Source organism: Grammomys surdaster, unplaced genomic scaffold, assembly GCF_004785775.1.
Source record: "Grammomys surdaster isolate TR1022 unplaced genomic scaffold, NIH_TR_1.0 100, whole genome shotgun sequence".
Classification (NCBI taxonomy): Eukaryota; Metazoa; Chordata; class Mammalia; order Rodentia; family Muridae; genus Grammomys; species Grammomys surdaster.
The window spans coordinates 3156337-3180681 of NW_021604579.1; the positions used below are offsets into that span (position 1 = coordinate 3156337).

A 24345-nucleotide genomic window follows, 5' to 3' on the forward strand; every position below is an offset into this window, starting at 1 on the left:
AAGAACCAGATTTGCTGATTTGAAGCAGAGCCCTGAACCATATCTCAGTTCCACTTCGGAACACCCCTGTGGACACCCAGCACTGTCCAAATGCATCCCTGAGGCATTCAAGGACCACACAGCCTGGGCCCAACTTGTCCTTCTGGTTTCATCCCAAATGCTCAAAGGTCAAAATAGTCACACTTGTCAGTTCACACTTTTATTTAGCCAGCCACTCAACAAACATTTATCGATTACCCTACATGTACAGGCTACCGAGTGCGGGCTGCTGAGATCATGGTGGTTAGTAAACTGGTCGCTAGCCCTGAACTGGACTGGCTGGGGATACACACCTGGGTTAGGGGTGAAAGCTAACTAAAGATCTGTTGTGGACAAATATGGAGGAAGCACAGGCTGTGAGTGCAGTCGAATCTGCTGGCTCAGTCAGGGCATTTCAGTTCAATGATTCAAGTTGGCCAGACTCAGGCAGAGAGAGAGGCCTGAGGTAGGTGGAGGGCAGTCCAGATGAAGGGCAAGGGCTTCCTTTGTCTTGTCAAGGGATGTAGTGCTTGCTCTGGGAGCTCCAGCTGTCTATCTGAAAAGCCTCTACCCACCCACGGGACAGGCTAACCCTGCCACTCACTTGAGGCCTCAAGGATTTGGGGGAAAGCCTAAGGTGGAGCTGGAGCTAGGTTTGGGGTATCGCTGATGCTGGACGCTGGGGTTGAAGCTGACTTTAAGGCAAAGCTGCGTTTTGAGGCGCTAGACGTCAAGACTGGTACGGAGGGTACAGAGGGATTCAGAACTAAAATCCAGAATCAGCTGGAATGAGGAGGTTTCAGGCCAGTTGGGACCTCCTACTGGCTCACCTCCTGCCTCAGCCTCTCAGGGTGCAAAGATTACAGCCCTGGACTGTAATCATAAGCATGCTTGGCTGTGGATCTTCGGGGAGGGGGCTGAAGGTAAAAAGAGGTTAGAGCTGGGGGGTGGGGGAGTTAGGCTCTGACTAGGGCAGAGGGATAGCATTCTTTCCTCCTGCTGACCCAATCTGCATATTGTGTTTCAGACCTAACAGCAGCGGACAGAAGCCACTCCCTTCCCAGGAATGTCTCAGCCCCACAGAAGGCGCAAGGCCACGTCAGCCAATTGGCTCAGGCCCTGCCCTGGAAACAACACCTGTTAATCCCCCCTCCTTCCAGCTCACCTGGGTGCAGGTTAGGCAGGTGAAGCGTCTCCCCGGAAACAGACCTAGAGCACCCCACCTGTTGGGTCCTGCCTGCTCAAATCGGATTCAGCACAGCCAGGCTTCCCGTGAGTGTCCCCACACGCCCCACCCCCACCTTTTTTACTGGTTCTACTACCGGGAACCACCACCCACGTTGGGGTCGTTCCCCAGTAGACAGTGCCAGCACCTTCAATCTAGCAAGCCACAGTCCTGAGGAATGCTGGGACAGACTCCGCCCACGGCCCCTCCCCACCACCCGTGGGGGCGTGGGCACCTACCCCACCCACATTGCGTGCCCGGCAACCTCTGCAAAGGACAGAGCTGCCACCCCCACCCCCGCTCAGTCTCACTGGAGTAAAAATTCGGACTTGGTAGTGTGGTCTAGTGTGGTCCCAAGTCTCTCTGACTTAAAAAGTATGTTTTGAGCCCTTTTGCCTCATGGGAAGTTAGATGACTTCTCCCACCTCAGAATAAACTTCTCTGTCCTCATTTTCAGATAAATCCTCTAAGAGGTGAGCTGGGGGTTCCCTGCCCTACTCAAGCCCCTCCTGGACTGGCAGCTGACACCTACAGGATCCGTCTCTCCTGCTACAGGAAGTTGAGTTCCTTGCCGGCAGTGCTAGCTTTATTTTTACCTGGTGTGAGTCATGTTGCCTGTCCTGTAGGGAACAGGTTAAATGAGTAACTCTATTAGATCCCTCCCCACATTCCCACGGTGGGAAGGACTAGGCTGCGGTTCAAATCCTGAGTCCTCCTTTTGCTGCCTTAGAGAACACGTGGAGCCGTATAGCAGGGGATGGACCAGTGTGGAGCAGACAGGTTCTGGATGAGAGCAGAGAACAGGACTAAGCAGGGATATGTTTGGAGGCAAGAGGCAGACCCTGGGGCCATGGATTGGCAACAGCAGAAGGCGTTGAGGAGCCCCCGGAGTGGGCCAAGAGGGTGGCAATAGCATCTTGAGAAAGGAACACAGGAGGAACAGGTTTAGGGTAAGATGTGGAATTTGGGTTGGGCCCTGTTGCATCAGAGACTGACTTTGGCCCAGGAGGAAGATCACCACTGGAAAAGAGAGGCTTGGAGCATGCATCTTTTTTTGCCTGACGGAGATAGGGTGGAGATAGGAAGAAAGGTGTTAGGGGTCAGGTCCTGACCATAGAGAAAGAAAGGTACAGCACTATGAGAGAAGGGTCAGGGTCAGCGTGCTGGTTCCAGAAGGGTTAAGTCACCAGCCTCCCTTCTCCAATAGCTTCCCCCACCCAGGACCCAGCAGTGACAGCTGAGGCCATGTGAGTCTGGTCCTGAATGAGGCTTTATCTCTGACGGTTTGTCCCTCATCCACTGTGGCACCACCAGCTTTCTCCAGCAGCCTGGATGGAACAGGCAACCAAGACGGCCTGAGCAAGAGAGGTTAGGAGCTGGGCAAGGGGATTCTCTGAAGGGGAGGGGGAGCTCTGTGGTAAAGGAGAACTCTGTTGGGGTCAGGGGAGGTGCTTTCCGAAGGTGCAGTGCTAGGGTTGCAGCTTTCGGGAACAGGTCCTGAGGACCCTAGGGAAGATTTTTGGGGCTCCTCCCTAAGACTCCCAGGGGAGGCTATAAGGGCCAGACAGGTGGGGAAAAAACATGTGATCTTGTCCTGCAGGTGAGAGTAACCATTGCCTGGACTGAGAAGAGGAGACTGGGCCTCTAGCTGCCAACCAGGTGATGGGGACACAGGATGACAATAAACACCCTCTGAACCCTGAAACTGATCCTCTATCCTGACCCTGCCTGACCAAGCCATGTCCCAACAAGCCTCAGTGGGCAGGGGACTGCCCCCAGATGTGCTGGCAGAGCAGGTGGAGCTATGGTGGTCCCAGCAGCCCCGGCGCTCCTTGCTCTGTTTCTCCGTGGCCGTGGTCCTTGTGGCTGGCTGTGGGGCAGGTGGCGTGGCGCTGCTGTCCTCCACCAGCAGCCGATCTGGTGAATGGAGACTCGCAGTGGGCACTGTGCTCTGCCTGCTGGCCCTGCTGGTTCTGGTGAAGCAGCTGATGAGCTCTGCAGTGCAGGATATGAACTGCATACGCCAGGCCCAGCACGTGGCCTTGCTGCGCAGCGGTGGAGGGGCCGACGCTGTGGTAGTGTTGCTCAGTGGCTTTGTGCTGCTGGTCACTGGCCTGACCCTGGCTGGGCTGGCTGCTGGCCCAGCCCCAGCACGGCCACTGGCTGCCATGCTGTCTGTGGGTATTACCTTGGCTTCCTTGGGTTCAGTCTTGCTACTGGGTTTACTACTGTACCAGGTGGGTGTGAGTGGGCACTGCCCCCCGATCTGTACAGGGGCATTCTCCACCCGAAATGGCCACGGTGAGAACAGCAGCGTCTTTAGCATCTCAGGACAGTTGTCTTCTGGTCAGCGACATGAGACCACCTCCAGCATTGCCAGCCTCATCTGACAGAGATGGAGCCCTTCTTCCGATGCCTCAGTATCCCCAGAACTTGTAGCAGACATGCACAGGTGCATGCATATTGTGTCCCCTTGCCATGACATTGCATGATATGTGATTAGAAGCTCATGTGCACCCACATATCCATCCTATGAGAAGGTGAGTGATACCTCTTTGGGGCTGTTTATGGACTGTTATGCTGGTTGTGGGGTCTCTAGGCGGTACTCATCTGGAGCCTTTGAAGACTTGACCCACATTTGCGAGACCCTACAACTCCAGCCTTGCCCTGTGACATCATCAAGGATCTCCACAGAGGCGACTGTTGCCAAGACTACATCAGTGATCACTCTTCAGAGAGTGACTCTTGGCAAAGCTGGGAGAAATGGCTTCCGGACGAGATGGACCTGTATGGGGAAATGCCTTTGATTTTGTAACCTAGCAGCCGGGGCCAGTGAGAGGTGACTCAGCCGCTCCTGCCTCAGTTTCTTAGAACAGTGTTGCTATTGATTCTTAGGATTAAATGCCTCTTGGGCGAGATGATTGGGCTCCTGGCAAATGTTCAATTAAAGGGTGACTGTAGTGAAAAAGAAATAAATTATGGGGAAAGGGTGGCTGTAGTTGTCTTCACCACAGCATCTCACCTCAGAGACCCTCCTTACCCCCAACCCCACAGCCCACTCATCCCAGGCTATAGCCATGGTGTATTCGGCCAGACCTGGGGTTTCACCTCTCACGAGAGAAGGAGGAAGGGTCAAGAGGATTACACAGATTTGGAAAGACAGTAGGTCTCTGGTCCCAGAGAGAGTGGGGAACTCAGTCCTTCACACATGTTCACTTGTGGTTCAAGGGGAGATTTAACCGGTGACTGTGTCTCAGAATGTGCCCCCGTCCTTATGTATAGTCTGCCTTCTGTGAAACAAGAACAGCCTGCAGTCTGTGTGCCCATTGTACCAGTTGGCCCACTTCTGGGATTGTACCAGTTAGCCCGCTTCTGGGTTCTGGGTACTGAAGAGGTGTGACAGCCCTTCTGAGGCAGTAAGTCACTTCCTGCTTGGAGTCGTCCTGGAAGGGTTCTCTTTTCCCGTGGTATGTGTTTCCTTTCCAGGTGACAAGAACGTAGGTTACTGCTCTGGCCACTTCCTGCTAAACAAGGTGGAGATTATCTGAAGACATCAGAGACTCAGAGAGACATCTGTCTCCTAAAAGACGCTGATGCAGGAGAAACTTGGAGTTGTAAAATTGGTGCTGTAAAGGATTTACTAATAAACCTGCTTGGGAAATATTAATTTACATAAAGCTAAAGGAGCTAAATGCCTCCAAGGACTGGCGGATGACTAGCGTGCTAACCATGCTTGCTAGAAACTGTGAGAAAGAAAATTCTGTATCACAACTGAAGTTTAGGCTTGCTGAGAAAATTCCTGCTTAGTTTATTCACTAAGATTGACCTCCAATTAGGCTCTTTTCCATAATGAAAGGAGACAACCCTGATTCACACTTAGCCCATGCCCATAACAAAGAACGCGCCTCTAAGGGGCAGCTCTAGAGGGCAGGGCAGGGTCACAATCACCATTAACTCCCAGCCTGCCTTTAAGTCCCCTGTGCTGTCATCCCACCAGGTGGGCAAAGATGAACCTCCTAACAACCATAGACAGCAGGACTGCAGGCTCTGGTGAGGCCAAATCAGCAAAGAGGACAAACATGCCTCCTGAAGAGATGCGATGGGCTAGGGGACAAGGGGAAGGGGCTGCCAACTGAGAGGAGGGCAAAGTGGGCAGAGCCAGGAGAGGAAAACAGCACACACCCCAGAATGCCTACAACAACAGAAACCTTGGGTGTTCCATGAAGCTTAGTCCCTCCGCTCATTCAAAATGGGATCGCTACTGTCTGTCTAAGCAGTTTCTACATCTGGACTGAAGACGCCTTCAGTCCCTCAGCATCTGAGTCAGAGGCCTCAGCGAAGTCCCACACAGTGGTGGCTCTTTCACTGTCTCCTCTCCCAAGACCAGTGACATCATCTCTGAGCACCCCCACAGACGCTTGCCTGATAACACACATCTTTATTCTTTAGAAGGGACACTCTTTGTCTCGGTCCTGATTATACAGCTGCCTCCACACTGATGTTATTCTTTTGTCTTCAAGACCAGTTTCTGTCAGACATAGGTTTCAGCCAGAGTGGTCATGGTAAAATTAAAACCTATCTTAAATTTTTTCCTAATGTCACGAGGTCTCCTCTCAGCCTCTTGGACCAGCCACACCAAACTTTCGACACACTTCCGGCATTCTCTCGCTTGTCCCATCCTTCTAATCCTTTAGGACCCCATTCTCTGGGGAGCTCCATTCTCCAGGGAGTTCTCCCTGACCCTCTTCCCTTAAATTAGTGGCTTGCTCCTTTTTGGTGCCCACGACACCCTCTGCTGCAGACTCTAACCCACAGGTCTTAATGTGTCTGAGGAGACTTGGTTGGGTGTAAGCTCATCCCTGCAACTTGGTGTTTTGTTTTCTGTTGTCTATGTATCTCTTATTTCCAACGAAGATCTATTATGCTGCAGGTGCTACTGTTGAGTGGCTAAAACATTGTAACTTGGGCAGGTGACAATGTATATACAAGGGACAGGGAGAGGCGCGGCCCCCCCCCCCCCCCGCCCATTTAGCTGGGAAGGAAAGTTAGGTCACTACACTGAGCCTTTTCCTCCTGAAGCCTTTAACTCTTTTCCTGAGAAATTCTCACAAGAGACGCAGCCCTAGACCAAGTCCTGGGAGGCTAGAGGGCCACAGAACATCCTGTCACCTGGACTAAGTAAGCAAAGGGTCTCTTTTCCTTCTGGCTGAGACGATATTTCTTTTAAGACACTAAAGGAAATCAGAAACACAGAGACTTAGAAGACAGGAAGTGGACACACAGAGTGTGTGGCAGTGGTTCAGGCCCCCAGGGAAGGATGTGAGGGAGAGAATAGAGCATGTAGCCCCATGACCTGCCCCCTACCGCTGTAGAAGTCGGGGATCTACCCACCTGACCACACTTGAGTCAGGTAATGGAGCCGTCTATTGCTCCCATCACTAAAGCAGGCCTGCAGCCCACTGCCTTCTGCTGCCTTGTGGCAAACATTTCACTCAACCTCTGCCTGGTCCATATTCCCAGCAGCAGCCCAGTAGCCTCTCTGTTCTCTCCAAACGCTGTCCCTTCTTGAAGACACTTTCCCTTCATCTTCACCTCCCTTGTCTTTCGTTAAAACTCTGCTGCCCATTTTCACCCTCTGTCAGGTTCCTCTACTCCTTAGCCCTGCATTTGTTCTCAGCAAAACATCCACCACCGAGGAGCCCACCCTCTGCCTTTGCTGCTCCTACCCCCTACTGACCCAGTACCCGGCAGTGAACAATCCTTAGAGAAAATCTGCCTTGAGCATACCACCCACCAAAGTCTCCACTGCTGACTCAGCCCCTGCCACTACACAAACACACAGCAAGAGAATGTGAGAGGCGTCCTCTCTTGCTCCCTTTTGAGGGCCTAGGGAGGAATTTAGACTTTGTCCTCAAGACACTGAAAAACATGAAGATTTTAAATCCAGGGAGGTCTGTATCTAAAGTTAGTTAGACTGCTTGGCTCCTCCTAGGAGATAGGGATTAGCCTGAGGAGGAAAAGACAAAATGGCTAACTAAACATCCCAGAAATGCTGTCTCAGCTGCCCCTGAGAGGCTGGGAAGAGGAGTTCAGAGGGAGGGAAGCAAAGGACCTTAGCAATTTAGAGGCAGCAGAGAGGGTATATGAGGCTGAGGAGAGGTGAGAAAGAAGGCTAGAAAAGGGGTGCTAGGTGAGTAGGCCACTTCCTTATGGCCAAAAGGAAGCTAATGAAGGTTGTTTACAGTTTGATAGCATGAATATATGTGTGGTGTGCATTATGTATGCATGGATACATATGTACACATGCACACAAGAACGTGGAGCCCTGAGGCTGACACTGAGTATCTTCCCCCATCTCTCTCCACCTTATAGACTGAGGCGGAAGTCTATCCCTGAACCTGAGGCCTGCTGTTCTGAAGGGGCTAGTCTGGCGGCTCAGCTTGACTTGGAGACTCCCTGCCTCCACTGAGCTCTGAGGATCCAAACGCTAGTATTTAGTCTTGCATGCCAAACACTCTACTCTGGAAGCCACTTCCCAGGTAAGGATTTTACGTAGACAAATGGCCTGGTCAGAACTGTGTGTTCAGGTGAGCCCATGTCTGCACATAGTGGATTTGGAAGGGGCAGAAACGGAGCTAGAGACGCAGTTGAGAAATCAATGCACAGTACAGATGTAAGGTACTGGGACTTAGATGTAAGGTATTGGGGCTGTTCCATTAAAGGTCCGAGATGCAATGGATGCTGGGAAATGTAGGGCCCATGAAGGAGGGCCCAGATAGGAGAGATGTGGTTGATTAAGCAGTGATCACCTGAAGATTAAGACAGAGAAGTCAGTTTTGGAACAGAGCAGGCAGGTGGCCTCAGGGCACAAGGTGGCTGGAATGAGCTTGCGACTCCCAAAGTAAAGATAAGGAGGAATGTGGACACAGATAAGTGTGTGGGTTTGAAGCAGAAAACTGAGGAAGGCCCTGACCCTTGGCTAGTCTCCCTGAAAGCTGGAGGAGGGTCAGAGGTATGACTGTCAGGCAGAAGTTAGCTCTAGGAGGGACTGATGATTGGTCTTCCAAAATAAGACATAAAAAACAACAGGCTCTCCCACTGGGCCAGCTCAAAGTCCCTAAAGCAGGATACAAGTGACCAAGGGAGCATGCCCAGAGTGCTACTCCCCTTTCACCTACATTTCAACTTTGGGCACTTGAATGTCTATATATATTCTTGCATTTTATACATCTTTTTAGAACAGACTGGAATGTGGGTAAAATGGGCTTCTGAGAAAAATACCCTCATTTGCTGGAAGTTTCAGGCCTTGGGGAAATACAAGGGAGGGAAGATCAGGAAGTAGAGAAATATGAGCCCCATTGCCTGCTGGGATCTGGGATGCAGGTGCCCATCTCTGTATCCTTTCTGAAGAACATGTTTTTGTTTGTTGCTTGCTGACAGTAAGCTCTCCATGGCTCCCTTTATTACCTGGTCCAGTTGGAATTCTCTTTCCGCAGCACAAGAATGGAGATTGCTTCTGGAGTTGAAACCAGGAAACCGGAGATCTCCCCTGTGGCAAGACCAAGAAAACTCCAGGATTCCTAGATGCTTTGAAAGCCCACTTGAGCCATCTTCAGGCATGGCTGGAGGCCAGGTTGCAGGCATGGGTAGTAGTCGGGGGATGGGCTGGAGAGTCTCCCTGGGACATTCAGTGATGAAAAAAATGGGCCGGGGAAAACCCAAGTACTGTGGAGAGATTGACATGATGGACCTCAAAGTCCAAACTGGGGGATAAAAGGGACCGGTGGGAGCAGGTAACGGGAGGCAGAGGCAGGCAGAGCTCCGTGAGTTCAAGGCCTACTTGATCTATATAGCCAATGCCAAGCCAGTCAAAGCTACATAGTAAGACCCAGTGTCTAGACAGACAGACAGACAGACAGACAGACAGACAGACAGACAGATAAATATCCAAACCGGCATTGAGCAAAACATTAGCAGCAGGTGAGTTACAGAGGGGAACTTGATTCTCTCCCCGCTGAGACTGTAGTCAAGCTCCATATTCTCAGGCATGTTGCCTTCCCAGGTAGAGATTCTTGTCTGAGTCCGTGCTACTTCCAGGTATGACCATGGTGTCAGTTGCTGAGCGTAGCCAGCAAGTGACAGCTAAGACATTTGAGCCTTAGCCTGTGGGTCTGTACAGCAGAGCTGTTGGGAGAGTTATGGTAGTAATGGCGTTACGGTAGTAATGGAGAAGTAGCAGATCTTGCTGTTTGTTTGACTGTTGTTACAGCATCCGAGGTTTTAATCCAAATCCTCTACTGTCCTCACCAGATCGGAGTCCGGGAAGCCGCCTTTCAAATCTCCAGCAAGAAGTGAATGAGAAGGGAGACTGAGCAATCTCCTCCTCAGAATGAGCGCTGGCTGCCCATCATACAGAACTGTTGTGGAGGGCCAATCATCAGGAGCATAGTTAGGACCTACTCTAAGTTTCATCTAGAACTCAGTCTCACCACCAACAATATGAAGTAAAACCATTGCCATATCCAGTTTACTGAGAAATTGGAAACAGATAGGTTCAATAACATGCCCAAGGTCACACAGCATGTCAGTGTCAGAGCTGGGCTTTGAATTAACCTGTCCTTTCAAATAACTGCTAGGATGAGAGAGAGAGAGAGAGAGAGAGAGAGAGAGAGAGAGAGAGAGAGAGAGAGAGAGAGAGAGAGAGAGAGATAGATCCTGAATTCCTGAATGCATGGGTACACATATGTGCTCCTTTGTGTAGGGGCCAGAAGTCAATCTCAAGTGTCTTCACCTTAATTTTTGGGACAGCGTCTCTATTGGCCTGATGTTCACCAAGTAGGATAGTGGTTGGACAGCGGTTCCCACGTGTCTCTGCCCTCCCTCTCCAGTGCTGGGTTTACAAGCGTACACCACCATGCCCAGCTTTTTCTTTTTCTGAGATACAGCATGTAGTGGTTACTGGTGAGGAGTGGGCAGTGGCAAGATGGGGCCAGGACCAGAAGCTAGAAGAGCCCAGATGAGAGAGAGGGTTAGCAGCTTTCTTCTCCTCCAGGGATCAGCACCTTGACTGTTGAAGCCTACGACCCAGGTCAGGTTCCTCCCTGTGCCTGGAACCAAGTATGTAGAACACTTGCGAGCAGGTTGCCCCATAGAATCAAATGAGTCCTAGAAGGAAAGGGACAAAGGTTCTGTGACAAGGCCTGGCATCCAACAGCAGGTTCTGAGAGGAAGCCAGACTTATGGAATCTTGAGTGCCACAGGCAGGACAAGCAACTGCTAATTTTGAATCAGGTACTTACTATCTCCTGGGTCCCAGGTTCTATGTAGAAATGAGGAATTTGAACCGCTCTCAGGCTCAGAATTACACTCAGGGCTGTTCCATCTCAGTGGAGACTGAGGGCAGAGAGCAGTTGTCAAACCGTGTTTGCAGCAGCTCCTCCCTCAGAGGCAGGAATGTACCGCAGTCCCTTAGGCCTGCTCTTCGGGGTCTTCAGTGGCCCTCCTTCAGGGTCTGGAGCTGTGGAAGCCTCCGCTCTCCCCAAGCTTTCAAGAGTCAAATCATCTCTGAACTCAGGAGCAACTGGTAACTCGGACCCCAGGAGCCAGACTCCCCCCTCTAGCTCTTTCCTCCCGTCTCCTGGCCAGGCTCTTCTTTTCAGACAACCCCTGCAATGTGTTCCCTCCCCTCGGCTCCCCCTTAACATCTCTCAGTTGCCCTCTCTGGCACGTTCATACGTTACTATTCCCTATGACCACAGTGCTGACACTTCCAAACCCAAGACCCCATGCTGGACGGCTCCCAGGTGAACCCTCTGACTTGGGTATTCCCCCTGGAAATCCTTCCTCAGACTTGGAAAAGTCATTCAACAATCTGTTCTTCTGTCACAGGACCCAGATGCCAAGCCAGATATGAGGGGCAGCTTCCAGGCCATTCAGCAATTTTTGGTAACTCTGGAACTGGAGCCTGTCCCACATCGTAGGTCTCTTCCTTGGCCCCTCTCTTCTCTGCAGCCACAATGGCTATATATGTGTGTGTGTGTGTGTGTGTGTGTGTGTCTGTGTATGTATGTATGTATTTGTTAGTCCTCACACATGGATGAACACACATGCCACAGCACACGCATTTTTTTGTGGAATTGATTCTTTCCTTCTGCCTTAATTTTGTCTCCAGGGTTTGAACCCATGTTGCATGATGCCTGCTTGCATGAGGTAACAGCCTTTACCAGATATACCATCTCACCAGGCTTACAAGGGCTTCCCCCCCGCAAAGGGGGAGGGCACAGATGAGCCATGCCTCAGCTGCTCTCAGCTGGAGGGTGAGCTCTGTCTCTGGCCTTGAGGCCCTAACCAGAATTGTCCATCCCAGCTTCTCTCCACTTCACTCTGCTGACCAGGGACTCTCGGACACCTCATTGTGGCCCATCTGAAATCTTTGTCAACCCCCTCCCCACATCAGCCTCTTCTCCCAACCCTTTTCTTCTCTCTGGGCTTTTCCATTAAGGGCTGGTGCTGGGTGGACGCAAGCATGGTGGCTGCCTAGCTTGTGAGGACGACTCCTTGTCTGGGAACGATCTGAAGCAAACAGATACACCCACCGCATCCCCAACTCCTGTGTGCTCCAGGACCCTGCCCTTTGCATCCCCCAAGTCCTGGGTGGTTACATCAGAGGTGAATTCATGAACCAGTTTGAGCCAGTGTCTTGCCTGATTGCTTGAAACTGGACTTGAGGTTTTGGAAGTTCTAGGAATGGAGAGTCACATCAATGTCCCTCTAAATGAAGAGAACATTATAGGTATAATGCCAGCCACCAGCCACAAGGATAGGACAACCTGTTTCCTGCCTCCTAAGTTAACTGTCCCTTTGCTTCTATACAAAGCCAGGGTCCTTCCTCCAACTCCTTTCTGCTTATAATAAAAGACACTTAACTCAAGTCCCTCCCATGTCAAGGTGGTCTCCCTTCGTCCTTCCCTCCCCATTGTGCCATTGTATGTATACACAAAGCAGAGGGCCGCTCTAGGGAGTCTGTCTTTCCCTTAGACCTTTACCAGGCTCAGACTCCAGCTGTCAGCCTTATGCGGCAAGCACTTTCCCTTCTGTGCCATCATGCTGGCCCCATATTTTTTTTCTTTTCTTTCCTCTTTTTTCTTGTTTGTTTGTTTGTTTTTATGAGACAGGATCTTTCTACATAGTCCCAGCTGTCCTGGAACTCATTCTGTAGACCAGGATGGCCTCAAATTCAGAGATCCACCTGCCTCTGCCCCTGCCCCTGCCCCTGCCTCTCTGCCCCTGCCTCTCTGCCCCTGCCTCTCTGCCCCTGCCCCTGCCCGTGCCCCTGCCCCTGGCCCCGTCTCTGCCAGGATTAAAGGTATGCACTACCACTCCCTGACCTTCCCATCACTGAGATTCTTGATGATATCCTCCACATTTGCCTCTACTTTCTCGATGTCTTTTTCCTGGAGAGGGCTTTTTTTTTTTTTTTTTTTTTTTTGGTTTGGTTTTTCGAGGCAGGGTTTCTCTGTGTAGCCCTGGCTGTCCTGGAACTCACTCTGTAGACCAGGCTAGCCTCGAACTCTCTGCCTGCCTCTGCCTCCCAAGTGCTGGGATTAAAGGCGTGCGCCACCACCGTCCGGCACCTTTCTCATCTTTTTAAATTTGTTCCTCAGTCATTCAACAAATGCCACTGTCCCTTGGAACCATGTATCCCAGAACCCCTTGAAGAAACCAAAATCCATATACACAAGCACCTTATGCAAAATTTTACAGTATTTGCATAGACCTCATGCATATTCTCCCATCTCTGAAATACTTCAGTTCTTTTAATTTTATGCACATGGGTGTTTTGCCTGCATGTCTGTGCAGTGTGTGTGCATGCAGGTCTAGAAGAGGGCGTTGGATCCCCTGGAATTGAAGTTACACATGATTGGGAGCCACTCTGTGGGAACTGAACCCAGATCCTCAGAAAGAGCAATAAGTTGTCTTAACCACTAAGCCATCTCTCCAGCCCCACGTTGACTCTTAATAGAATGCTGTTTTGTTATTCCAGTTTTATGGATTCAGCACAAAATAATGGTGTGTGGGATGAAGTCCAAATTTAATTATTTGGGTCTCTGAGGACATCTTTACCAAAATACTTTCCATCCAAGATTGGCTGAATCTGTGAATGCAAAACCCTCAGGAAGGGCTGAGTGTGCTTTTTGAGCATCAGTAAACAAGTTTGGGTGAGAATCTGAGATTACCTGAAAGTGGAGGGGTGGTGTGATAGGAGGAGGGGCTTCAGAGGGAGGGGAGAGGGACGAGGGAGGGTACGGTAGGGGTTAACATGATCAAAATGCACAACACACGAGTATGAATATGTCAATTACTAACAACTTGTTATGGCTTTAAAAACATTTATTTTGTGCTCGGTACAAGCGAGCCACCCCACACATGTAAAAGTCAGATGAGGGGGCTGGAGAGATGGCTCAGTGGTTAGGAGCACTGACTGCTCTTCCAGAGGTCCTGAGTTCAATTCCCAGCAACCACATGGTGGCTTACAACCATCTGTAATGGGATCCAATGCCCTCTTCTGGTGTGTCTGAAAACAGCTGCAATGTACTCACATACATAAAATAAATAAATCTTTTAAAGAAGAAAGAAAGAAGCCGGGCGGTGGTGGCGCACGCCTTTAATCCCAGCACTTGGGAGGCAGAGGCAGGCAGATTTCTGTGTTCGAGGCCAGCCTGGTCTACAGAGTGAGTTCCAGGACAGCCAGGACTACACAGAGAAACCCTGTCTCAAAAAACCAAACAAACAAAGAAGAAGAAGGAGAAGAAGGAGAAGGAGAAGGAGAAGGAGAAGGAGAAAAGAAAGAAAAAAAGAAAGAAAGAAAGAAAGAAAGTCAGATGACAGCTTCGGGAGTCAGTTCTCTCCTTTCACATGTGGATCCTGGGGATCAAACTCAGGACACCAGCCTTGGTAGCAAGCCCCCTTACCTTCTGAGCCATTTTAATAAAATGAACTGTAACCAGAGAGGTGCCCCTGGAAGGCATTCTGAAGGACAGAAGGCCTGGGTGCTGTTTTTCAGCTATGAACAATGCATTTAGGTTCAGAGAAATGTAAAAGGAGTGACTTCTTATGCTAATCCAAAATGAAAATAGATTTATTAATTACTGTGAAAAACATGATGTATTATAACCAAGTCATATACTTTATTGATAAGAAAAAATTTTTGGTAAGAAGTTTGGCACTCTCTTCTCCTGTTGGGACATGTGTGAAATCCTGGGACTTGTTGGTCAAGGCTCCCTTCATGAGGGGTGTCAAGGCAGCCCAAGCAGTAGGTAAAGTAGGAAGGCAGGGCAAAGGAAGGAAATCAAGAGGCCTGCTCACAGCAGCCTTTTCCCACATTTGCACTGTCAGGCTGTATTCTGGGACAGCGGGGAGCCATGGAAAGTTAATGAGAAACAGAATTGTCACTTTGGAGACCAGTGTCAGAAAACAGGCTCCTGGTCAAGCTTTAGGTATTAGTGAATTCTGCTGACCCTGAGACTTGAGGTGTCATTGTCTTTAAACTTCCAGGCATGGAGGGAAGTGTCCAAAGATAGGGCTCATAGAGAGAAGTGGTCCCGGCTTCCTGTCGCCTCCATCTCACCAGCCCCAGGCTGAATGTAATTGTCCTCGATGAAGCCATCATCATCCTCATCTTCACCCACCTGTGGGCGGTTCCCACCCCCTGTTCCGGACAGAGGGCGATGCCGGTAGCTGGCTCGGTATCGGCGGCAGAGGTGGCACTTGGCAGCAAGCGCGATGAGTATGGAGAGGACCACTGCCCCCAGCACAACTCCTACCAGCACAGGCCATGCCCGGCCCCCGCTGCCTAGTCCAGGGGCCGTGGTTGATGCATTGGTGGCCCCTGAGATCGAGGCTGCAGAGAAAGAGATGGAGTTACAAGCAGTGGCCTGATGGGACTCCTGGGGGCAGGGGGAGGGGGAGGGACTGAGAGAGTATGGGCAGAGAAAGCCCTTCCTCCAATCTCAGCAGCTGAGGTGACCCAATCTATCCTCAACCATCCGCACTTCTCTACCACTCACTTGTGTTTGCTTCAGTCATGGATAGACCTGATGACGTTGGTGAGCCTTGGCCTCTGCCAGAAAAAGTCCTGGCTCCAGGGACACCCCAGGCTCCAGGCAGCCCCGGGCACAAGCCCTGAAAAACAGAGGTGTAGGAGTTATATAGAGATTGCACCTCCCACACTAGACTCACTGCCATGTTAGAGTACTATAAATGCTGAGGACAGGACCACTGCCCACACCACTGGTCCACAGAATAGACCCAAAGCTGCTGTCTGTGGATTTCAGCTCTAGAACAGGCTAACAACGGAATGTCTAATGTTCTTAATTACCATACCTTAAGATTTAGGCACTAGCCGGGCAGTGGTGGCACGCGCCCTTAATCCCAGCACTTGGGAGGCAGAGGAAGGCGGATTTCTGAGTTCGAGGCCAGCCTGGTCTACAGAGTGAGTTCCAGGACAGCCAGGGCTACACAGAGAAACCCTGTCTCGAAAAAAAAAAAAAAAAAGATTTAGGCACTAGCAGTGTGTTCACAAAATCCATTACATAAGTATAAACACTATTCCTGCCTTACTGGTGTGTGCACAGAGGCCCCAAATAGGAAAACGATTCAGCTGAGACCCCAGAATTTGAACTCGGGGCTCTGACACCAGAGTGCAGTCTGGCATGCTCCTTGGCAAGCTGATAATCGAGCTGAGGCAGTTCAATAGCAATTGTGTGGAGCTACCCAGCTCTGGAGCAGACCGCGAGAACAGAAGAACACAAGAGCAGAAGATTGTCCCCAGATAGCCCGAGCAGCCCCTCTGTTCCTGCATCAGAAGCCTCTCCTACTACGTACCTCAGGCCTTCCAATGGCACCATCTCAGAGGACCGAGTATGAAAAGGCCCTGAGGGTTATGGCACTCAGGGCTGGGACACCCTGGGGGAAGGGCATCTGAGCTGGAGATCCTATGTATAAGATCAGGCCTGGAGGCCTCTGGAGAAGATCAGTAGCATGTGGAGAGATACTTGGGAACCTGAGGCACAGCTAGGGGTGAAAGAAGGGGACACCTGGGGCTGGGCAGTGTCTGCTGGAAGGTGGCAAAAGTCAGAGGTGTCCCTGGGCAGAGTGGCCAGGCAAGGGACTGAAAAACCCAGCTTAGAGGCCTCCTTGGCCACACTCCTCAGTGTGGTACCCAAAGGATGCCTTTACTCAAGATGCACCACCTCCTGCTCCAGTGACTTAGCCCTCCTCCCTACTCTCTGCCACAGCTGTGTCCAAGCTACCTATTCTTTGTCTCTCTAATCACCATCCCCAGCTTCGATCTCCTAACAGGCACCTAACCACCTCCTATCCACCCCGGAAGCCAACTCAGAGCCTATCACTACAGCTTCCCGACATGCCAAACACGTCCTCTTCTTAGTTTGGAGTGGGGGACTCAAAACCCAGCATGAGACCCTGAAACCAAGCTCATTCACGCCTCAGCTCTCATTCAACTCAATCAGACCAACCTGCTAGAGAGGTTGCTCCAGGGTCCACAAGTGACCTCGGCCTCATCAGCATCCAGTCAGAACTGGCCATTACCAGCCACACACTTCCCTGAGGCAGAGGGCTGGGTAGGCTGGTGTATGCCTGTGACTGGGGGTTGGGAAGCGGGGGTTTCTGGGCTTAGTGCACCAGCCTAGTAAAGTGAATTCAGGGGTGTGGGAAGAGAAGCGATTGTATGGGGGAAGGGACGCCTCAGAAACGGAGCATGCCCAGTTGACTCATTCATTTCCAAGCAACCTTTGGTTGCCTTCTGGGGACTTCTTTCTAGGCACTCAGTACTCAAAACACAAGAGTTTGTTATACTACGATGAGTTAGTTCATTTAGACCTTTCAAAGGTTTTACACCCGTCCCCTTCCTCCCCTGCCCTGCTCTGTAAATTCTTCCCAAAGATATACACAAAGTCACGTTCCAAATGCCTCTGAACTCAGCCCACGCTTATCTGCCCATCCCCCTCCAACTGTCATTTCACAACCCACAACACAATACACATCCCTCATATCTGCACACATATACACACACACACACACTCAACTGGATCTGGTTTCTCTGCTGCACACAGGAGCCCTTATGGATCAGAAGAGATCTGAGTACCCTCTCCCACGACCCCAATGTCCCCTCTCCGCTCCCACCTTCAGACACTGTGCACAGTCCGTGGAGGTGGCTTCCGGCTGAGACTGCTGAACCTGGACAGGTGGGCGGGCCAGAACCAGCTTGACTCACCTGGAACAGTGGCGGGGTGGGCGGGGCGGAAGTGCAGGTGAAGGGAAGGCGGGGCACCAGCCCGGATTTGCAGAAACCTCAGCAGGGAGGACTCATCTCACATCCCACGACTATTGAGGGGGAGCAGGCTTGCTCCCCCTCCCACTGCTGTAGATTAGAGCACCTAGAATGCAGAAAGGGGTCCGGCCTGTCTCCAAAAGGGACAGATCTCTGCAGGCACTGCTTCCAGCCCTGATAAACAAATGGATTTCCAGTGCCGGTACAAAGTTCAAAGTTGAAGCTGGGAGTTTTACAGACCTGTAAAGGCAACAAGCCAGATGGTGCCATCAGTGGGGAGAGCAATGAGCAGTCTTCCCAGGCAGAGCCTGAGGGAACCAAGCATGCTCCAAATCCCCTGAAAAGTGCTATCGTGTGTGTGTGTGTGTGTGTGTGTGTGTGTGTGTGTGTGTGTGTGTGTGTCTCCACTGAAGTATCTACTCACGGGGTTCAAACTTTCATTCAGGTCTCCTGGTCCCCTTGACCCCAATTGCTAGGCCCTTAGCTCTTTCTCTTCTTTCTCTTTGCCTCAATCCTGAAGATGGCTGCCTCCTTTCCTTCAAGATACAGCTCAGGGGTCACCTCTACCCTGGCCAACATAGCCTGGGACACCCTTGGTTCAGTGTTTGTCAGGATCTTGGATTCATTCCCACCCAGCCTGCCTCCTAGCTACCCTGATGTTCTCTCAGGGTAGAAGACAGCCTCAGAGACTCTCTGAGCTCCCAGTACCCAGCACAGTACCCAGCACAGTACCCAAGGCTGGAGAAGATGAACAGATAACTCAGGGAGAAAGGATTGCCGGTGTATGGCTGCTCCAGGCTCCACAGGACTAGCAGGTCACAGCTGGAGAGATGGCTGCCCAGAGGAGTTGGCAAGTAAATGATTAAGGAAAAGTTCTGAGATGTCTTCAATTTACTGACAAAGGGCTGAGGACGGAAGGAGAGAGAGCAGGAACGGGAAGGGTTAATAATTTACAGGTTACAGGCCTGTGACAATCTGTTCTATCTTCTTGAGTATGTGTTAAGACATTGAGTGGTAGGCATTGCCTGCAGCCCTGGCTTATCCAGAAGCAATGGTTGCTTCTCCACGCAGACAATTGGCCTTTCCCAAAGTTGGGAACAGTATCTGTTTTCCCTTGCCTATAGCCAGTGTAGGTTCAGTGTCTTAAATTGAATGCCTGTCTTAATCTCCATTATGAAGTACTGTGGCTTTTTAGATCACTCCTGTGTATCTTCTTCCCACAACTGCTACCTGGCCTCACTGGAGACACTGGTAGGGGATGTGGCAGCTTGTATCGAGGCAAGCCCTTTGGGGCTAACATCTGTAATGGGTCACTCAAGCTGGTTCCTTTCCAAGATTTCTTGGTCTCATGAGGTCTTTGTTGTTTTGTTTTGGCTAAGTGTATGTTTAATTTTATTTTGAAATAGGAACTCTCTATGTAGCCCAAGGTGTTCTGGAAAAATATCTACCTCTTTCTGTTTCCTAAGTGTTGGAGTTAAAGGCGTGTGCCATCACAGTCTGTCTGTCTGTCTTGAGAGTTCTTGTTTTGTTTTGCTTTGTTTCAGCGGGAGCGTGGTGGGACTGTCTGGAGGCTGGAAGTTGGGATTCAAGGCCTGGAGTCTCTAAGAATGAAATCCTATTTCACTAGTAACAGCCCCTTGCCACGTTAACTCTGACCCTTCCCACGTCACTGGGCCCCTTCCCACTCTATTGTGCCCCAGCTCACCTCCTTTCTTTGCCCAGACCCTGCAATGCTCCCTCTTCCCGGGGTTTTCACGCTGTGACCCCAACTTTCCAACTGACACTTCCAACTCCTGCACCATATTTATCTCTAGCTTTGCCCCCAGAAAAGTATTCCTCCTAGGCTCCTCACTTCTAGGGCCCCAACTTGGGAGCTTTTAAAACAAAACTTCCCTGCCACTCCCTAGTCTGGGACACACCCCCCTCTCCTCTCTTTTGCCTTGGTCTTTGCTCTCACAGCCCAGTGCTGTGGGTCCTTTTTTTTGAACCTTAGGTGAGCTATAAGCTGGGAGCCATGACATGATGTCTGTATCTATCTTGTTATCATATCCCTGACACTTGGAATAGTAACAATGAATATTTCTGAAATAATGAGCTGACATTATTAAATTAATAATTGATATAAGTAAATAAAATACATTAATAATTGACAGGTGAAGAGCCTGAGAGAGGAATGACTGGTGAGGTGGAAGATGGAGATGTGGCGGGGATTGAGGTGCAGATTGAGGAAAAGCAGGGATCCTATGAAAATGAGGAAACAACCTAGAAAGCCTGGGAGGCGGGGCCTGGGAGGCGGGGCCTGGGAGGCGGGGCCTGGGAGGCGGAACAGCTGAGAGGGAAATGGATGTTATTACAGGCTGGACAGCAAGGCACCAGGAAAAATGGGTTTTATTTTATTTTTGAAGCTAAGAAGTCATTCACCAACAGCTAACCTAATCAGTGCCTACCATGTCCAGGCACTGTGTTTGTTTTTTGTTTTTTGTTTTTGTTTTGTTTTTGTTTTGTTTTTTGTTTTTTTTTTTGAGACAGGTTTTCTCTGTTGCAGCCCTGGCTGTCCTGGAACTCACTCTGTAGACCAGGCTAGCCTCGAACTCTCGAACTCAGAAATCCGCCTTCCTCTGCCTCCCAAGTGCTGGGATTAAAGGCGTGCGCCACCACTGCCCGGCCAATGCTTGTTTTTAAATAGAGATATTTCTGTAATATAACCCTATTCCCAAGACCTAAAACCCACCCTGTTAACCACTTTCAAGCATGGAAATGGGTAGCATGTAGGATCACAATACTGTGTGGCTCTTACTGTAGTCATGGTACTTTTCTCACACCAAAGGACGCCCTCTACCCATGCCCCCTCATCATGTCCCCTGCCGCTGGTTCCAGTAACAGCCCCTTGCCACATTAACTCTGACCCTTCCCACGTCACTGGGCCCCTTGCCACTCTACTTTGTGCCCTAGCTCACCTCCTTTCTTTGCTTCTGCTTGTTCAGCCTGTTGATTTGCCTTTTCTGGATATTTTGTATAAATGTAGTAATATATGTGCCACATACACTTACTTATTTTATTTAGATAGAGTCTCACTATGTATCCCTGACTAGCCTAGAATTCACTATATAAACCAGGCTGGTTTCAAACTCACTGCCCCTGCCCCCAGAGTGCTAGGATTAAAGATGTGTGCCACCACCACAGCCATTCCTGCACCAACTTTTGAAAGGACTAGTTCATTTGATTCTCATAACTATTCTGTGAGGTAGATGCTAGTTATCCCCTTGCCAAATGAAGAAAATGAGACTCTGAGAAAAGAACAGACATGAATCTCTGGCAAAGGAAATAAAACAAATGGTCCACAACCCATCAATCCTTTATTCCAAGAATATTTACTGAATGCACACCATTCAATAAGCAAAATGAACAGCAACCCTCTGGCACTTCAGCCAGGAGCTCTGACACAGTACGACCTTTCCCTGGAAGCCTGGCAACCGTGTGGTAAGCTCTGTGCACGTTGTTGCCGTCGGTCTTTCATAGCAGTGATAGATGATAGCTCAGCCGAGAAATAAAACTGTTTCAGATAACCGTGAATGCTACAAGTAAAACAGGGGCAGAAGAGACGGCTCAGTGGTTAAGAGCACGTGTTGTTTCCGCAGAGGGCCTGGGATTGATTCCCAGCATTCATTTGGCAACTCAAAAGCATCTGTACCTTCAGGTCCAGGGCATCCGACACCTCTTCTGGACCACCACTGGACCAGCACCAGGCACGCAGCAATTACATAGGCATACATGCAGCACACATACAATAAAATAAATTCTTTTTTTTTTCCAAAGTAAAAGTGCCTCATGCAATAGCTTCATGTGACTGTGTCAGGGGGCTGTGACTTCAGAAGATCAGGATAAAAGGGGACTCACTGAGTTAGGTTCTTTACTGTCGTTGTGACCAGCATGCTGACAGAAACAGCTCAAAGGAGGCAGGACTGATTTTGACTCACTGTCTCGGATGCTTCGATCTATCAGGAGAAGGAAAGCGTGCCAGTTGTTCAAGCTGTGGCCGTGAGAGCATGTGGAGGAGGTTGTTCCTATCAAGGTGGACACAGAAGCGGACATCAAAGTAGAAAATGCTCAGAGATGACACACCCTCCAGGGTCTAGAAACCTGCCTCCTCCAGTTAGCGCCACCTTCCAAACTTTTGAGAACCTCCCAATTACCATCAGTGGCTGGGGACCAAACCTTCAAAACATGAGCCTATGAGCGACATTTCATACCCAAACCATAATGTTCCACCCCGTTCCCCAAAGGCTCCAAAATCTTATAATGTAAAATTTAGCCTAACTTCAAGTCTCCCACAGAGCCTTAATGTTTCTAATATTATTCAAAAGTCTATGTTGAGTCTCCCCTGAAAATAATCTCTTAGCTGTGAGTCCCTCCCTGTATGTAAAGTGAAAGTATAAACTCCCAATAGACAGTGGTGCACAGTCAACATTTTATCTTGAAAAGGGAGGGATCTTGCTATGAGAAGAAACAATGAGATCAAAGAAAGGCCAGTTCGGCAAACCTTAAGCCCCCGTAGCCCCATGACCAATATCCAGGGAGAGCATATCATGACGTGAGCTCCAGCAGAACTGGACAGCACAGTCTCTGTGGCTTTTTCTGTTTATAGTACACATAGCCTCTCTCTTGGTCTAGATCCACTTCATACCTGTAGCTCTCCTTGCAGACACCCACGTTCCTGGCATCTCAGACATCCTAGAGTCTCCACTGCAACTTGGAACTCACTTCACAGGTCATAGATAACTTGTAGGGACTCCAACCCTATTCTATTGCTTGGCCTCACAGCTCTTCTCTGGAATCTTTAAGGATGATTATACAACTCCATAGACCAGCACTACATATATGATACAAAATTCTACTGCCAGTTTGAGCAGCTGCCGTGCCCCATTGGACCATGGTTGCACAAGAGTGTCTGGGTGGCCAAACCTGAAAAACTCTTTTTTTTTCCATCCCCAAAGGGCAAACAGTTTATTAAGCAGCAGGTGGGAAATCAGCGGCTAGGCTTGGCTACATGCACAGTTCATCTTTCTTCTTGATGGCATAGGAGTTGGAGGAGCCCTTGACAGCATTGACGAACTCATTTGCAAGGCATTTGGTGATGGTCTTGATGTTCTGGAAACCTCAGGAGCACCTGTGCACAGCAGCCAGCTGGCTTGATTCACTCAGAGCGGCGGGGACACATCATGCCGTCTCACTGTCCCACCCACCCAATGTGTGTTGAGTCTTCCTGGGGGACCACTGTTGATGATAGCATTCACCAGGACCTGAAGAAGGTTCCCAGGAATGAGCAGGTGGATAATCTCAAAGGCACACTTGACGATTTGCAGTCATGAGCTTCCTGCTGTTGTTGGGACCATGCATCATCATGAAGCTAGGAAGGCGCTCCATGGTGGGACATTGTGCTTTGTGCAAGCGCTTGGCAGCATCTGTCCCGTACTCTGGGGTAGGTATTTTTTGGCATGTTTCTCCTTCACAGCAATGCAATCCTGTAGTCATTCTGAAGGTGCAGCTTCTCGGTCACTTGGTGTGGACCATACACCATCCTGGTACAGACATGAAGATGGAAAAAGGCTTCTTTAGATAGACCCACTGGTGTAGAACACATGTGGTACTGTCTTTGCAAAGCAAAGGTAGGGTTTTAGCAGTTCCTGAAGGTACTCACGGAATCTGTTCCTATGCATTTGCAGCTTCTCTCTGTGAATATCTCTCTCTCTCTCTCTCTCTCTCTCTCTTGTTCTCATTCTCTGTGTTGATACAGGATCTCTTTATATAAACCTAGCTGTTCTAGAATGTTCCATGAAGACCAGGAGACCAGGTTAGCTTTGAACTCACAGAGATTCTCTTGCCTCTGCCCCTCAACTGGAGTTAAAGGTATGCACCACCATGCCTGGCCACAGCTTCTCTTCAATGGTGCTGTTCTCTCTAATAACTATGGTTTCCGTACCCACAACTCTAAGTAAGTTCCTTTTCTGGTCAAACTACAAGTCTTTTACTTTTCCCCCTTCTGATATTTGTTGGCATTTCTCACTATAAACCTAACTAAAGTAGGTCAGCAACAGCCATGCTACAGTTTGAATGCTGGGCCACCTTGGAGTTTTCTCTGCTAAATTAGTCCATTATTTGTGAATTCAATCTCATTCAATTTTTCAGAATACAGGAAAAATACAGACAAATCCCTTGCCAGAATACAGCAGGAAAAGTCTCTAACTCAAATTCACAGTAGAGTTTTGTTCTTGTTGAGGTCTGTCCCCCAGCATAGCTGTAGCCATTTTGTTCCATGCCTGCCAGCTATTTCATATTGTTGCTGTAATATGCCTGTCAGTATTGACACAGAAGAATAACTTATCTCAGAACAAGATCATGTTAATAACATACCCTGTTATAGTCTGTATGAGGTTTGTTATTCTTAAGAAACTCCACAAAGCTTTCCATAGGACCCACCAAATCAAAGGTCAACAGAAACTATTCTGTCTAAAATGGCTTGAGTCAGAGCTGACCACTGGGTAGCCCTTCCTGCACCTGTGTATGAGCTTATTGTGGGATTTGTGGTTTTAGCCATTATAAGCTGACAGAGAAAGTTGTTTGGGGTCATGGCTCAGCCCCTGAATTCTGAGCTATGGCCCTGATCAATCAGTCTTAGGGTGTGCATTCAATAAATCACCCCAGTCTGTGTTTGTGTGATTTGTGGGCAACTCCTGAACTCCAACAAGTCCCA

General features: G+C 49.7%; 2 protein-coding genes and 1 pseudogene across 6 annotated transcripts; 1 reads left to right on the forward strand and 2 right to left on the reverse strand.

Moving 5' to 3' along the window:
• Positions 1 to 219: 219 nt before the first annotated feature.
• On the forward strand, positions 220 to 4241 carry Tmem125 (transmembrane protein 125). 4 transcript variants are annotated; one of them, XM_028787332.1, is made up of 5 exons: positions 220 to 282; positions 1046 to 1290; positions 1701 to 1844; positions 2451 to 2611; positions 2844 to 4241. In XM_028787332.1, the coding sequence occupies exon 5, from the start codon at positions 2983 to 2985 to the stop codon at positions 3631 to 3633; it is 651 nt and encodes a 216-aa protein (XP_028643165.1). In that variant the 5' UTR covers positions 220 to 282; positions 1046 to 1290; positions 1701 to 1844; positions 2451 to 2611; positions 2844 to 2982; the 3' UTR covers positions 3634 to 4241. The 4 variants fall into 4 exon arrangements, with proteins under 4 accessions (XP_028643165.1, XP_028643173.1, XP_028643180.1 ...); XM_028787340.1 differs by lacking the exon at positions 220 to 282 and adding an exon at positions 887 to 941; XM_028787347.1 differs by lacking the exon at positions 220 to 282 and adding an exon at positions 899 to 951.
• An 8570-nt stretch (positions 4242 to 12811) lies between these two features.
• Positions 12812 to 24062, reverse strand: LOC114637327 (annotated as a pseudogene).
• CUNH1orf210 (chromosome unknown C1orf210 homolog) lies at positions 14366 to 17784 on the reverse strand. Of its 2 annotated transcripts, none has more exons than XM_028786661.1 (3): positions 17538 to 17784; positions 15310 to 15424; positions 14366 to 15143 (listed from the first exon to the last, which is right to left on the reverse strand). In XM_028786661.1, the coding sequence occupies exons 2-3, from the start codon at positions 15326 to 15328 to the stop codon at positions 14827 to 14829; spliced, it is 336 nt and encodes a 111-aa protein (XP_028642494.1). In that variant the 5' UTR covers positions 15329 to 15424; positions 17538 to 17784; the 3' UTR covers positions 14366 to 14826. The 2 variants fall into 2 exon arrangements, with proteins under 2 accessions (XP_028642494.1, XP_028642484.1); XM_028786651.1 differs by lacking the exon at positions 17538 to 17784 and adding an exon at positions 17447 to 17528.
• Positions 24063 to 24345: the final 283 nt, after the last annotated feature.

Bases quoted from the DNA above. Each gene is read 5' to 3' on its own strand.
- Tmem125 (XM_028787332.1), top strand. From the start codon at position 2,983: ATGTCCCAACAAGCCTCAGTGGGCAGGGGACTGCCCCCAGATGTGCTG.